This window comes from Ciconia boyciana, chromosome 1 (genome assembly GCF_034638445.1).
Source record: "Ciconia boyciana chromosome 1, ASM3463844v1, whole genome shotgun sequence".
Classification (NCBI taxonomy): Eukaryota; Metazoa; Chordata; class Aves; order Ciconiiformes; family Ciconiidae; genus Ciconia; species Ciconia boyciana.
Window position 1 is genome coordinate 109341307 of NC_132934.1, and position 13880 is coordinate 109355186.

Below are 13880 nucleotides of genomic sequence, written 5' to 3' on the forward strand. Positions count from 1 at the left end.
TTGGGTATTTTGCTCTGTTGAAAGCCTTGCCTGTCTCACTGTAACTAGTTAGGGAGGCCTATTTTCCTTTGCAAACCTATGCAAATAAACTTTTATCAGAGTATTTGTATCACAGTACATCTCCAGTCTGTGGTTGTTAGTCCTTGACCCAGCTAACTTAGCTGTTTCTTGACAGTCATAATCATATTTAAACTCACCTCAACATATTTTTACAGGTTCAGCAATTTTACAGATGTCTAGATAGAAGCAACCTGAACACTAAGCGCCTCTGCAGCAACAGCCAAAAGATAAGCCCCTCTTAGAGGAATTCAAGCTGACTTTAGTCCTTCTCTAAAATGAGGAGGTGATAGAAACCAATCCAAACACATTATTTCAGAAGTTATTAAAGACATATTAAGTAAAGTCAGTACTGCATGTCATGACACACTACTGGTTAGAAAGGCATTAAGAAACAAATATAGCTGCTTGATACAAGCTCTCACATACTTCATCCTGTCAAGGGATTCTGCATTCCCACCATGCCTGGCAATACGGGGTCATTGCTACTAAATGATGATGATTGTTGCCAGTGTAAAAAGTAAGTTAAAACCAGAAACAAATCTTAGCATCTCCCATTCCTATTTATTTTTCTAAACAGAGTTTATTTAATCAAAATCTTTGAAATCTAGTTAATCAATTTTCTGAAATTGCTATTTTTATACTATAGCCTTCAAAGCAGATCTATGTATTAGGAGTCTGACAGCAGTAGCCATTTGAGGGGTCATGAAAACTACAGAAAGCATTCCCATTGGAAAAAAAAAAAAGAAAGGGAGAAAAGCTTTCCATTTTTTTATAGCTTCTTCAGAAGTACTCTTTTTGGGGTGGAACTTCCCATGTTTCATCTCTTCTGAAGATGATTTTCTTTTAAGCTGTCAGCAATACGTGGAAACTTTTTAACGTAAATGCAAAATGCCTTAAATTATGAAAATTGTGTGACTAATTAGTGAGCAAAAAGTTTCTCTATTGATTTGATACACAGATTATTATGCATGATAAAAATGCTCAGTGGAGTTGCCATTTACTGTGTTAGTCTTAGAACACGTTAAAAATCAAGTAGTTTTTAAAGGGCTCAAACACATGATTCTGTTTATTATTGAGGGAAGTACTCTAAAAGAAGACAGGCAGTTAAAATGTGTATTCCAGTGCACAATATTCTGGAAAATGACAATAAAATCTCATATGAAAGACAATAGTGCACAATAACCATATTAGCTTCTGAGGTTTGTATACAAGCAAATACTCTATTAACAAACTTCACACCACACACAAAAGGCAAGAGCTTCACAAAAAATGATCATAAAAGCATAGCATTGATACTGATTTTTTTTTCTCCAAGCTTGCATTCTCTGTATAATGCTTGGGAAGAATGAGAACAGGTGTGAAAATAACAATAAAGAAATTACCAGTGCATAAGCCATTCAGATGTATATGTTGTCTAAAAGATAATGAACACAGAGAGTTTGATTCAGATTCACACTACAGTTCTTTCGTACCTCCAGGATAAAGTGTAGGAGACGATAGTCTACTTTAGAGCCCGTTTTGGAGAAGAATGGTATGAAACAGCTTTAATATTAATGAGAATTAGCTTGGTACTTTTCAAAGTAGGATGTGAATGTATCCACCTTTTTATTATGATGATATATCAATGAAAATACATTCTGTACAAATATCAGCAAAACATATCTGAAAATAGAGACAGTGTGATTGATCTGTATGGTTTTTTAAAAAATATATACAATATTTACATTTTGGACAGTTCCAGAAATTAACATGTCCAGATTATGTAGCACTACCTAAAACAATTCTCTATTATTATAGAAAATGCATTTGCTGTACAAATATTTATAAATACATATGTATAAACTTTTTCAGTGAAATGTCTGTGGATTCACTGAAAGGAAAAGCATGAGATATTCTTATTATCAGCTAACATTTAGCTATCAAGTGTCCACATATTAAACAGTCTACAGCATCATACATCAGACAGAAGTGGATTTTCGGTGTTGAGAATATTTTGTGTTCTGCTTCTGTGCCATCATACCAGCAAATCTGATTGTCTTTTCTGAAAATCTGCGGAACATCAGCAGGACTGAATCAGTTTGACTCAGTGATTGTTATTGACTGCACCATGTCAGACAGGGTTTCTGGGTCTACTTCGTCTTTACCATTATCTGAATTTTCTGATGAGATGTAACAGCCAGAATCTCTTGGGCAGTCATTTAACTGTGATTTGTCAAAGCTGTGGTGAGGGCTTAAGCTCCGTGTCTCCTGACCACCCTCACTTTTCTGCTGTTGTTCAACTAGAAAGAACAGAAAAAGAAAGAAAAAAAATTGTCAAAATAAGTATCCTGGGAAAGAGTTTGAGATAGCAACATGACTGATCTTGAAGAACTGTAGAAACAGAGCTGGTAGTATACACATGACTAGATCAATATCTTTTGTCTATCAGAAACAGAAACCTCAGCATCAAAGAACTACAAATATGATTACATGAGTATAACAACATCTATGTTGATGTTGAGGTTGGCTTTGATCCTGCAGTATGTCGCTCAGAGATGAACGCCAGAGACTTTGGCCTCATCCTTTAGACTGAGGTCCTTTAGGCTGTCCACAGGTGCAACAGCCACCATGTGTGGTCACCATGCCCACAGTAGAGATGGCAGCTTTTCCCCTCCCACATTCATGTATTCCAGAGCCTGCTCATGCAATTAATCAGGTACTGTGCCTTGTTTGTAACACATTGCATTATAGATGTTGTGTCTTTTGAATGTAATCCCTGCCATTTTACCTACTCTGTGCACTGTGTAGTGAGATATAATGCACTGGTCTTCAGAAGTGCTCAGCATAAAGATGTGGTAGTCAGGTTTTACTAAAGCACTGGACTTTCCAGTGGGAGTAGGTGGCTGATGGAAACTTCCTAAGCTTAGCTGGATATCCAAAAGATTATTTTCCAAAACACAAAGGCCTCAGAGAAAGCTAAGATGCCTAACTCCTGCTGTATGGTTTTTGAACACTGTTCCAAAACTAAGTAGAAGCAAATTATCTTGCAAATAATTTGTCCTTCTTTAGCTGCTCTATGACTAATCTGTTAAAACTCAGAAATCTGCAACTCGGCGAAGAGTATCGACAGACCTCTCAAAAAAACCTCAACAACCTGGTGCCTTGCAGACAGGATATACCTGTATATCATGAATCTAATATATCTTGTGGTTAACGTTTGTGTTCATATTTTCTGGCTGTGAAATACATGATGCTTGCTCACAGTAAATTTCTTGAGAAAACAAGATATAAAATATAAGATCTTTCCCTTTCTTATTTTTGGTTTTGGTTTTGGTTTGTTTTTTTTTTTTTTGTTATTGCCCTCCTGTAACTGTATTTTTACTTCAAACTGTGGCTTGCTTTCCAAACAAAGTATGAGGACCATATCTCACAGGAAACAGATGGTTTTACCCCAGATTTTAGCCCTTCAGAAAAATAGTACCTTTTTGCTTTTGCAAAGAAAGTTCCCATATTTCACTTGACTTGTTACTCCATGGTTAAATAGTTAGCTTTGAATCTTTAGTCAAATTTAAGCTGTCTCAATTCAAGTCCAGGCAGAATGGAAGTCCTAATACATGAAGGATTTTATCCTTCGTCAAAATCTAAATCTAGTTTAGGTCCCAGAATTATAAAATTTCTACAAGGAAAATTCATGCTGACGTTTGTTTGAATTGTTGGAAGTTATAAGATTTGGTAAGATGGGAAAGATTTTAAATTTGAATTTTATTTTTTTTTAAATCTTGTATTGTAGAACAAAGAATAAATTAGAAATTAATAATTGAAATGTTTCACTGTGGAAATACTGAAATGGAACAGCAGGAGAGTCAGTACCTTTCTTCATTGTGTGAGATTTCAATGAACTTGTTTCACAAAGCATTTTGATATATTGAGAAACATTTTTTAGGCCTTGATGGAAGTCTTGTAGATTTGTTTGGACTGATTAATTCTGTTTAATATTTTCTAACTTTCAATTGCCTAATTAAGTTAATAAACGAATCTGATTTTTGAAGAAAAGAATCCAAAGTCTCAACTTAGTCATTTTTGCATTAAGCCTGAGGTTATAGGTGTAACTTGATGTATTTTTTTTAAAAAAAGATTAAATACTTTCCAAGGAATAGAAATCCCACCTTGTTCCCAAATAAATTAATGGTTAATTGCAGTTGCGTGAAAGAGTACACCTTTCAGCAGATTTAACTGATATCTGTAACTGTTTGATCTCCTTCTCACTTTACAGGACACAGTTTGTCATGTCAAATGTTATCTCTCTTTGCAGGGAAAATATTTGATCACGTAGAGTCCAATTGATTTCTGATTTAAGTCAGGAAGGAATTACAAAAGGCACTACACCAGTGAAGGTATTACTGCTGCTACTGGTAGCAGCTGAAGTACTTTAGCACAAATAACAGCAGATGCCCCAGTAAAGCCTTGTCTAAACTGTGTCATTAGCTCCTCGCACCCATCCCACCGGCACCAGGATGACCCGGGTCTTGGTCTCTGTGGGCTGACAGAGCTCAGCGGGTGCCTGGGTGCAGTCCTCCTGCGCGGCTGCGGGCAGGGCTCCCCTGGCCTCCGCTGTAATCCCCTCATCAGCCTAATGGTGCTTGCTAGTACTTTTATTAGCTTCCCCAGCATCATCTGCTGCCCTGGCAAGCGGTGACCTAAAAAGTGTTAATCCTGTTTACGTTTTCAAGGTCAAAGAGGAACCTCCATCCACTTTGTTTTACAATGGAAAGAAAACCAAGCAAGTAGTGGATTAAAAAGGAAACGCATTTTCAGTCAGTCTATTAGTGCCCTGTAACTAGTTGTGATAATCTAAGTAGTTCTTATGTGAGAAACAGATCCTAAATTCTTTTGTAGCAATGTCTTTCCCTTGTGTGTTTCAGGGAAAAAGATACAGACAAGCCTGGAACTGCGATTTTTTTTTAAATCTGAATTTAGGTCAGTTAGGAGAATAAGAAATTTCTATTTAGAAAACATACAGAAATGTAAAACTTCTGTCTCTTCCCATAACACTAGAAGATTTTTTTACACGAAAAAATGAAAAACAAAAGTGTTCAGGTGTTTGTGGCAGTAAAAAATATTATTATATTTTCTATTTTTCATTCTGCGCAGAAAAAGTTGAAGAACTTTGGTGCTTCCCCCCCTCCCCCTCTCTTTAAAGCAGCCTTAAATATTATGCAGTAACTACTAAACCACTTGAACAGGATACTGAGTGTTATAAATATATGTAGCATACAACTTTAGATGTTGCTTTATGAGCAAATAAACTACGTGGGGTTTTTTGTTTTTAGTTTTTGGCTCTTACATTCAGTTCTATTTAATTCCTTCCTCTGACATGTACATGTTCAAGTTCCACATTAGTAAAGGTAAGTTTGCTGTCTTAATCTTTTGGACATCAGAAGAAAGATACAATGCACAGGAAACAGGAATTGATAAAATTAAACTGCCGTTAGATGTTGCAGAATCATCAGAAATTACTATCTTACCAACAAATGGAAGTCCTATCATTTTTCTACAGTGAAGCAGTTTCATATAAGATAAATAGCTTTCAGTCACTGTTGTCTATGATATGGCCAGAAGAGTCCAAGATATGCATCATTTTGACACATATATTCTAATACTACTTTAGACGGTAGGATTATATTCAGACTTCTGAAAAAAATGTGAGGCCTTTAACCTTGGTAATAGATGTGTGATGCATACTTATCTTCCTCGCTATTTAGATCTTTGAAATGAATATTTGTTATTCAGTAACATAGATGTGCATGACACATGCAGGAATAGATCTCTTCTTTTTTTTCCACCAGCTTTTTTCCCTTTTTTAATGAGTTTAAAGTCCTGATTAGGAAAGCACTTTAAGCTTAGGTTTAAGGCAATTCAGCTCAAGAATGTACAGAGGTCACACTGACCCCTGCGCAGTTATGCTGGTTTAAACCAGATGAGTAGCAGGAGGCTTGGATTTTGTCTTGGAAAAAAAGAAGGTCACCCAGCAGCAAGCCATACTTCATGAGTGTGCCCTCTGAGAGTTTGCCTTCATGAGAATTGCCCAGAAGGAGAACTGGGCTAGGAGCATGAGGCTTTAGGCTGAGTCACTTGCGTGCCTTCCTGGAAGGTGCAGCGGTGACGTACTGAGCAGCACCGTACAATAACTAAATAGAACAAAATGTGTCTTCAAGGCTGATGTTAGACCTCCTAGGTACGTATGAAGGCCATGTATCAGCCTGTAGTGCCTGTACTAGTTAGACCACCTAAGTATTAAAATGAAGTGAAAACTCACAACGTATCAAACTCAGAAAGGATCATTTTGAAGCAGTAAATGATGAAACTTCCTGAAAAAGAAGCAGAAAAATCTGAAGTGGTTCTGTACACACATGCAATACTTTGGGGACTCAAAGGAATAAGCCTTTTGTGGATATATACAGACACAGAACTTAAAAAATTGCCCTCACTGAAGTCAGTGGCATAGCTTTTCTGGGAGGGTTACTGAACTGATGTGAGAGGAGAGTCTATGGTGAAAACAGAAATGAGAAACTTCTTTTTTTCTCTAAAACCTGGAAGCAAACAGATGTGCCTGAAAAAAAGGTGAAAAATACTAATACTCATGCAAGGATGAGCTTCCTTGGGAAATCTGGAAATATTATGTCCAGGTCAATGAGTTGTATCACAGTACAGAAGGGGAGATTGTCTTTGAGCACTGTTTGACCTTGACATGATATTGTGTAATCCCACATACTTAAAGGGACTTGCCCAGTGTAATATGGTGCTCTTGATGCTAGGTCCTCATGTAAGGGAACTGAAAGTCGTGAGAACTGAAAGTCGTGTCCTCAGCTATCTACTATCTTGCTGTCCAAGTACAATAAATAAGGAACAAACCTTATCTGGTACTGGCAGTGGGATTTAGAGTATGATCTGGCACTTAAATATGAAAAGTAAGCTAAGGAAGTGGATTTGGGGAGATAACTGTAAAATATTATCCCCAAATTGCACATATGCACCTTTTTATTCTATAAAAAGAACTATATGCATATATTGAATGAAGTCTAATTCTTTAACTCGGAATAGCTTTAGAGTAATGCAACCCACTAGACTTCGGGAATGAACCTCTTGACTTACATCATCTAAGTGAGAAGAGAATCAAGGCTATTTTGCGCACACAAAAACGTGTGTTCTGGTAAGCAGTCAAGAAAAAAGTTCCAAACTTCTTTTATTACTTTATTCATTAACCATCCAGCAACTGCTTCACTTTAAAAATAGCATCCTACAAAAGCACAGACATCCATCTCCTGTCTAGAAGCCATCTGGGAGAAGAATGGAAAGCTATTAAGAAATACTTCATGAAAAAGAGCTTTTTTTTCCTCCCCAGCCATGAATTCATGGAAACCAATCATTTTGTCCCAAATATCTGATCAACTTATAGAAAATCTAAAAAGAGATCTGGGAGGGGGGCAAGGTCGTGAGGAGCTTACAAGACCTTGCAGTTCTAGGATAGCCTTGCTACGTGAAGTACTTGAAGATGGTGAATTTGGGCGTGGAGTCCTAGGAAAGGTAGAAAGCAGACTGTGCAGTACCAGGAAGAAAAATCTACTTAAAAAACACCATGTGGTAGCATTTGCTAAATAAAACTTACTTTTTAATTCCTGGTATAAGATGGGTAAAGTTTTTCATTTCAAATTCATTCAGGTCTAAATCAAATGTAAGATGAAAAAATTCTCACTGCCAGAAATCCTACATTTTGGATGGCTTTAAGAAGCGTATAATGTGAGAACTATTGCTGCAGGTCTTTTGGTTGGAAAACTCAGTAACTGTTTATTCTGCAACATGAATTATATAGTCACAAGTATGTGGCATGAATAAATCACTTAGTATAACAGACAACGAATGTCAAGAAAAAGCCAAGGAAAGAAAAAGAAATTAAAAGCCCTGTAAAAAAATCTGGACATTTCACAATATCAGGTATCACCTTAAAGAAGTATTAAATCTTGTTTTACTACATTTATAGTAGAATCTAGTAAAATGAGGCTATGTTCCATCACGCTTGGCTGTTCTGAATAATAGCAGTGTCACAAAAACTCAGAAACCCTTGCATTTCAACTCTGGACCATACCTGAGACTCCATCCATTAGTCTAACACATGCTTCATGGAAGCATAAATGTAATGCAAAGACATGGAGGTCTTCCAAGCTCTGTGAGAAAGATGGGCTTATGTGGGAAAATAATGGAAGATTGGCGAGGACGACTGTAAACACGCTCAAGTGACTTGCAGCTGGGGTGTCGAAAAACACATCTATCATACTAATTGTTGTTTGGCCTTGTGTGTTGGACAAGTAGAACATCTGTGTTTAGATAACATAGGCCTGTGATAGACTTAGAGGCACCCTATTGAATATGCTTGAGATTCCTGCCCTGCTGTGGGAAAGATCAAAGCACAGTGGTAAATTACGCCTGTGTGAATCCCTGAAATACAGGTGAAAACAGCAGGTTTGGTGATTCTCTAGCATGGACTGAGCTCCATGGTGCCTGTGTGTGTGCCTCTGCCCAGGTGCTGCTTCAAGGATCCCCTGGTTGGCGAGGTAATGAAAACAAATTTACTCTTTGCATTTCATCTGTGGTTTTGTGGTTGTTCCTGCTTCCTGCCTGTGCTGGCTCATGCAGCTTAGAACAGCAAATATGGTCTATGGCCTTAGTATATTTTTTCACAAAGCTTATAAAAAGAGTGAACATTTACCTGGAAAAGTGCTGAACTTAAATCTAGAATACTCTTGGCCAGTAAACAGATTACCTTGTAGCTGTGGTTAATTATGCTGCTCACTTCTAAGCAATGCAGAAAATCAATTTTAATTAAAAAATCATTTATGCTGGACTGAGTCATGCCCATTTAGGAAAAAAAAAATATTGACCTAGGAAAGTTCAGTTCAGATGAAGAATTCACTTTCACAGTAGCACCCAGCTCTTTCAACCCAATTTTCCAATCGGATTGACAGAAGGACAGAGAGGTCAGATGATTTGGACAAAGTCAGACTCATGCTGAGCTTATCCCCAAGATCATCTTGACTCCCTGTCTTCCATTATAACAACTTAACAGAATCATAAAATCACAGAATTGTATAGGTTGGAAAAAACCTTTAAGATCATTGAGTCCAACCGTAAACCTAACACTACCAAGGCCACCACTACACCATGTCCCTAAGCACCTCATCCAAACCTCTTTTAAATACTTCCAGGGATGGTGACTCAACAGATAGCTTCTATCAGTTTTAGTCTTTCTTCCTTTTTAGAGCAGGTTGTTAAATTCTGTTCTGTCCCTACCAGTCACGTGACAAATGCTAGGAACCTTTGGCAACCAGACAAGGCAAGGATTTGGTTCAGTCCTAATTCAAGATAGTATCCCAAACCAGGAGAGTATTTATGCGTGGCTTACCTTAAAATATACATGAGTCTTATGAAACTCAACTAGACTTAAATGAATGCTTATAGCTGGCATAGTATATAAAGATGTCTTGGTTCTGGTCCCTGTGAGTATTCATAAATTCTGGGAATCTTATTTTATTGAATTTGAATACTAGAAAGATTGGCTATACCTATCTAAAGTGGATGTGAAGCAAATATTCATTTCGTCTCTTGATCTAAGACTAATTATTTTATTGAATTTGAATACTAGAAAGATTGGCTATACCTATCTAAAGTGGATGTGAAGCAAATATTCATTTTGTCTCTTGATCTAAGACTACAGTGTCATCACTGATTTTGAAGCATGGGCCACTTTATAAGATGTAATGTTATTATTTCCAGAACCATTACAAGAATTTAAACTATTAGACTACCATACAGATAACATCAGTGAGACTGTTTTGCCTGGAGAATTGACTTAATCCATGCTGCCAATTCGGAAGAACCCTATTTGGATAATTAAGGTAAATTTATTAATTTCCAGTGTGTGGCACATGTAAGGACCTTGTTAGGTTTGGTTATGCACAGGTGTATGTAGAATATTGAAGGTGTTAAGACACCTTCAGAAAAAGAAAAACTTGGCATCATCTTCTAAAAAGGTTAGGTGTCTAAGGCTGCTTGCTATGCTTTTTGTTACACAAGAAATATAAATAGCAAACCATATCCTCATTACTCCAAAACAGTTTGACACTCATGTGGTCTGTTAAAAACCATCATATTATGGTTTTGTCTTTCACACTGATGCAAAGCTGCAAAATTACACTCTAGTAGTTTTCATTATTTTTTTTGGTGTTAAATATTGATACAGAAAAACATACACAATAAAAGGTGCAGAAAGTGCAGCAAAGCTAGTTACCAAGAAGTATACACAAACATATGTATACTCGGTTTAAGGGCAAACTAGGGAAATAAACCTATTTTCAGATGATTTACAGCTAGATCCCTGCAATACAATTCTTGGAAAATGTAACCCTTTTTTTTCCTGGATTTACTCTTTCAATGACTACTTCTACATAGACAGCCCTTCAAGAGTCCTTTTCTAGCCTTTTCTAGTCCTTTTCATCTCACAAAGCTATAGACCAGAAAGAACTACTGAACCTGGTGGGCAAAGAAAACCCTCTTAATGCCTCTCCAACATGTTTGCAAGAACCTTACCTTTCCCTGGAAGCTAACTGAGAACAGGAAAGACTGCATGTACAAATGGGGTCCCGAAAAAGCCCAAATGTGCCATAAAAAACAAGGTCAGCAGAGACACAAAGAGGGAGATTAGAGAACATCTGCAGGGAAAGCTGAATGGATGAGGTAGCCAAAGACATGCTTAGAAACCCAGAGAGATTTATGTACTGAAGCACATAGGGTATATATGTACGTGCATACATATGTACATGTGCTGGAGCAAGAATTGGAAAGCTGTCTACCTACTGAGGAGATAAAAAGCGGACACCTGACAAGAACGGATATTAAAATATCCCAGGAAGACATTGCTTTTCCAGGTCTCCTTTTCTTTCTTTCAGATGCTTCTCAATTGCGAGTGCACATTTGATGAAATGACTGCTCAGCATAGGGGTGAGTATGCACACATATTAATGAAGAGGAAAACATCTGTTTTGGCTGAGTGTCTAATTAAGTAGATGCTTAGCTGTAGTCTCTAGGAATTTGACATAAATTATTTAAAATTAGAAGTCAGGCTGGGAATATCATTAAAATATCATGAGAACAGTATTTTCTGTTCTGTATCCTAGCTTTTCCACTCCCAGTGAAAGGAACAAATGAAGAAAACATAATGGTGATCAATACCGATACATATACACACACCATATGATCAGGTTTCGGAAGCTCACTGGAAACTTGAGTCAGATTCATTTTGAGAAAAGAATGCAAAGCAGCTATTAGTATATATTTATTTTTTTTACAAAACCTTCCTACAAAAGAAACTGATTTGGATAAGTATTTAAGTGTGGGATGAAGTGAAGGAAGGAAAAACTGTATTATTCTGCAGAATGTTGTTCAAAAAAATTTAAAGAAAATTCTTTACTGTAGTTATTTGAAATAAGCTCTATTTTGGTTAAGATACTATCACAGAGTTTGGGAGGTTGTATTTTCTGCTCCTGCACAGACCTTGTGACTTTTAGGAAGTCACTTAACCTCTGTGGGGGTTGGGTCCCCAACCATAAATAGGGTTGTTCTTAAGCAATAGTTGCTACCAATCTCTAGTGTAGGACCTATAAATAAGAAATTTTAAATAATTCATGTGTTACAAGCATAGTAATCATATACATATCTAGAAGAGATGTACGGTTTGCTATCTGAACAAATAAGAAAACCATCTGACTGCATGTTTCATATTTAAAAGAAAAATCATTTAACAGATCAGTGTGAGAATCACTATTTCTTTAAATGTGTTTCTTCAGTTAAAACTTGCACGACTCTTAACAAAGCTTAAACACTTACTGTCATAGTCCTGTAGATTTTCAATTGCTGATAACAATCTTGCCCTGTCTTCTGGGTTTGAAATATTTAATTCGATCAGGTGGCTCTCCTGTAGATCCTTTAAGTCCTCTAGATTTTCATAGCCATTTAGCAAGAGGGTTGAGGCATATTCCTACAAAAAGAAACAAGCAAATCCTCTCATGTAAACAAGGACTATGTTTAGTAGAGGAATAGGCACAATTTCTCTTTTACCTTTTTGTTAGGTTGAAATAGGCTCCATTGTCCAGTCTGATTGACCTGCCTTTGGCATAAAACCAGAGCTGGAGAGCAAGAGATGACAGAGGCGGAGATGCCTGGGGATCCTCCTGGCCATCCCAGCATCTGTGCCTGAGTTGTCTAACAGAGTCCAGCAGCAAATTGGACCAGGACAGAGCTCTGCCAGAAATGATTTAATCTGCCAAGCATCTGTACTTTTGTGGGTCACCCCACGAGTGCCTCCCATGCTGGGTCCAGGAGGGCCTCTGAGGTAGAGTGGTCTCTGCCTTTGCACAGAAAGAGCCCTTCGATATAAGCAAGGGTGAGAAGCTGAGGGAGCCCTCAGCTGTACTGTGTCACACATGGTCCCCCTTGAGCTGTGTGTCAACGCAGTATGAAACTCTGTGCATACTCCAGGGAAAGGAGTGTTTGCATCAGCACCAAAGCAATGACTGTTATTAAAAATGTTACCTGTAAATCATGACCTAATTATGCTTTGACACTCAGTCAAGAACTAGGGTTGCAGAGAGGGAGAGAGGAGCAACGTGAGCATAGTGCAAAAAGAGTATTGCTCCCTAAAGATCACAGGGAATTAGAAACCCAGATTCTAAACGTTGGCACTGGAGTCAGACTGCAGTCCTGTCCCTGAGGTGCTCACAGTCACACATGTCCTACACTTAGGCACACAACTGTAGTCAGGTTACGGTGACCTGACAAGTCACCACCACACCTCTTTACGTGGAGTCTCTTAGCCTAACCAAATGATGTGGTAAAATGCAGTTCTGTAAACCACTCACATCAGATAAAAGACAGACACGAAGGTGCTTTGCTTTGCTGACATCAAAACTGCTGAAACCTGCCTTTCTACTTCTGCCTGTAGATGACATCCAAACCTGAGCGCACAGAAACGAAACATTTCAAATACAGCTGGGAAACACGTTGGCTTACCTGCAGGTGGACACAATTCAGGAGCTCTTGCAGCGTTTTAGGCTTGGTCCTTTTGCTTCCTCTGTGTGGCTTTATCTTTTTGGGTGCAGCTTCCTCTTCCAAGATAATATCAACGTAAATGAACTTGAAGTTTCCTACTTTGTTGTTCAGCATGCCTGTCCATATGCCCATGGGGGTTTTACAGATGATATCTATAATGTCTCCTTTCTAGAACAATAAAAAAGCACAGCACTGCTTACACATGTGGTTTGTAATATGTAGCATTTCCTCTATGGACCAAATCCAGCACAGACAGCACAGAATCTTAACTAGTCAGTGAGGAGTAACTTTTCAAAATTACCTAGATTTAGCTCCTTTGCTTTTATAAAATCCCAGCAAAATAATTACAGAAAATGGAGTTAATCCTTGTCTCCAAACCTTTGCGAAGGAAGGTGAGCATAAGCAGCCCTTCTCACCATTTTTGTGCTCCACTTGGTCCCTGAAAAGGGATAGGGTTGCATCAGCAATCAGCTTTTGCCATGGATAGTGGGCATAGCTTTGGCAAAAAGCAAGGGAACACTGTGAGGTTATTTTCCAAATATGTGCCCAACCATTTACACAATAATCTTCTTATCCAGCATCTCAAGGGTCTTCGAAGACTGATTGCTGACCTATGTGAAAGGTGGACTTTTACCCATTTTACAGTAAAAAACAGTGGCTACATTTCTCAAAGGCAATAAAGA

General features: G+C 37.8%; 1 protein-coding gene across 5 annotated transcripts in view; it reads right to left on the reverse strand.

The window, feature by feature from the left end:
* Positions 1 to 1113: 1113 nt before the first annotated feature.
* Positions 1114 to 13880, reverse strand: part of SAMSN1 (SAM domain, SH3 domain and nuclear localization signals 1) — a 161806-nt gene continuing 149039 nt past the window's right edge. For all 5 annotated transcript variants that reach the window (XM_072851789.1, XM_072851779.1, XM_072851798.1 and 2 more), the window contains 3 exons: positions 13159 to 13365; positions 11977 to 12127; positions 1114 to 2339 (listed from right to left, as the gene is read on the reverse strand). In XM_072851789.1, the coding sequence (XP_072707890.1) occupies positions 2134 to 2339; positions 11977 to 12127; positions 13159 to 13365 (564 nt within the window). In that variant the 3' untranslated portion in view covers positions 1114 to 2133. The remainder of the gene's footprint in view (positions 2340 to 11976; positions 12128 to 13158; positions 13366 to 13880) is intronic.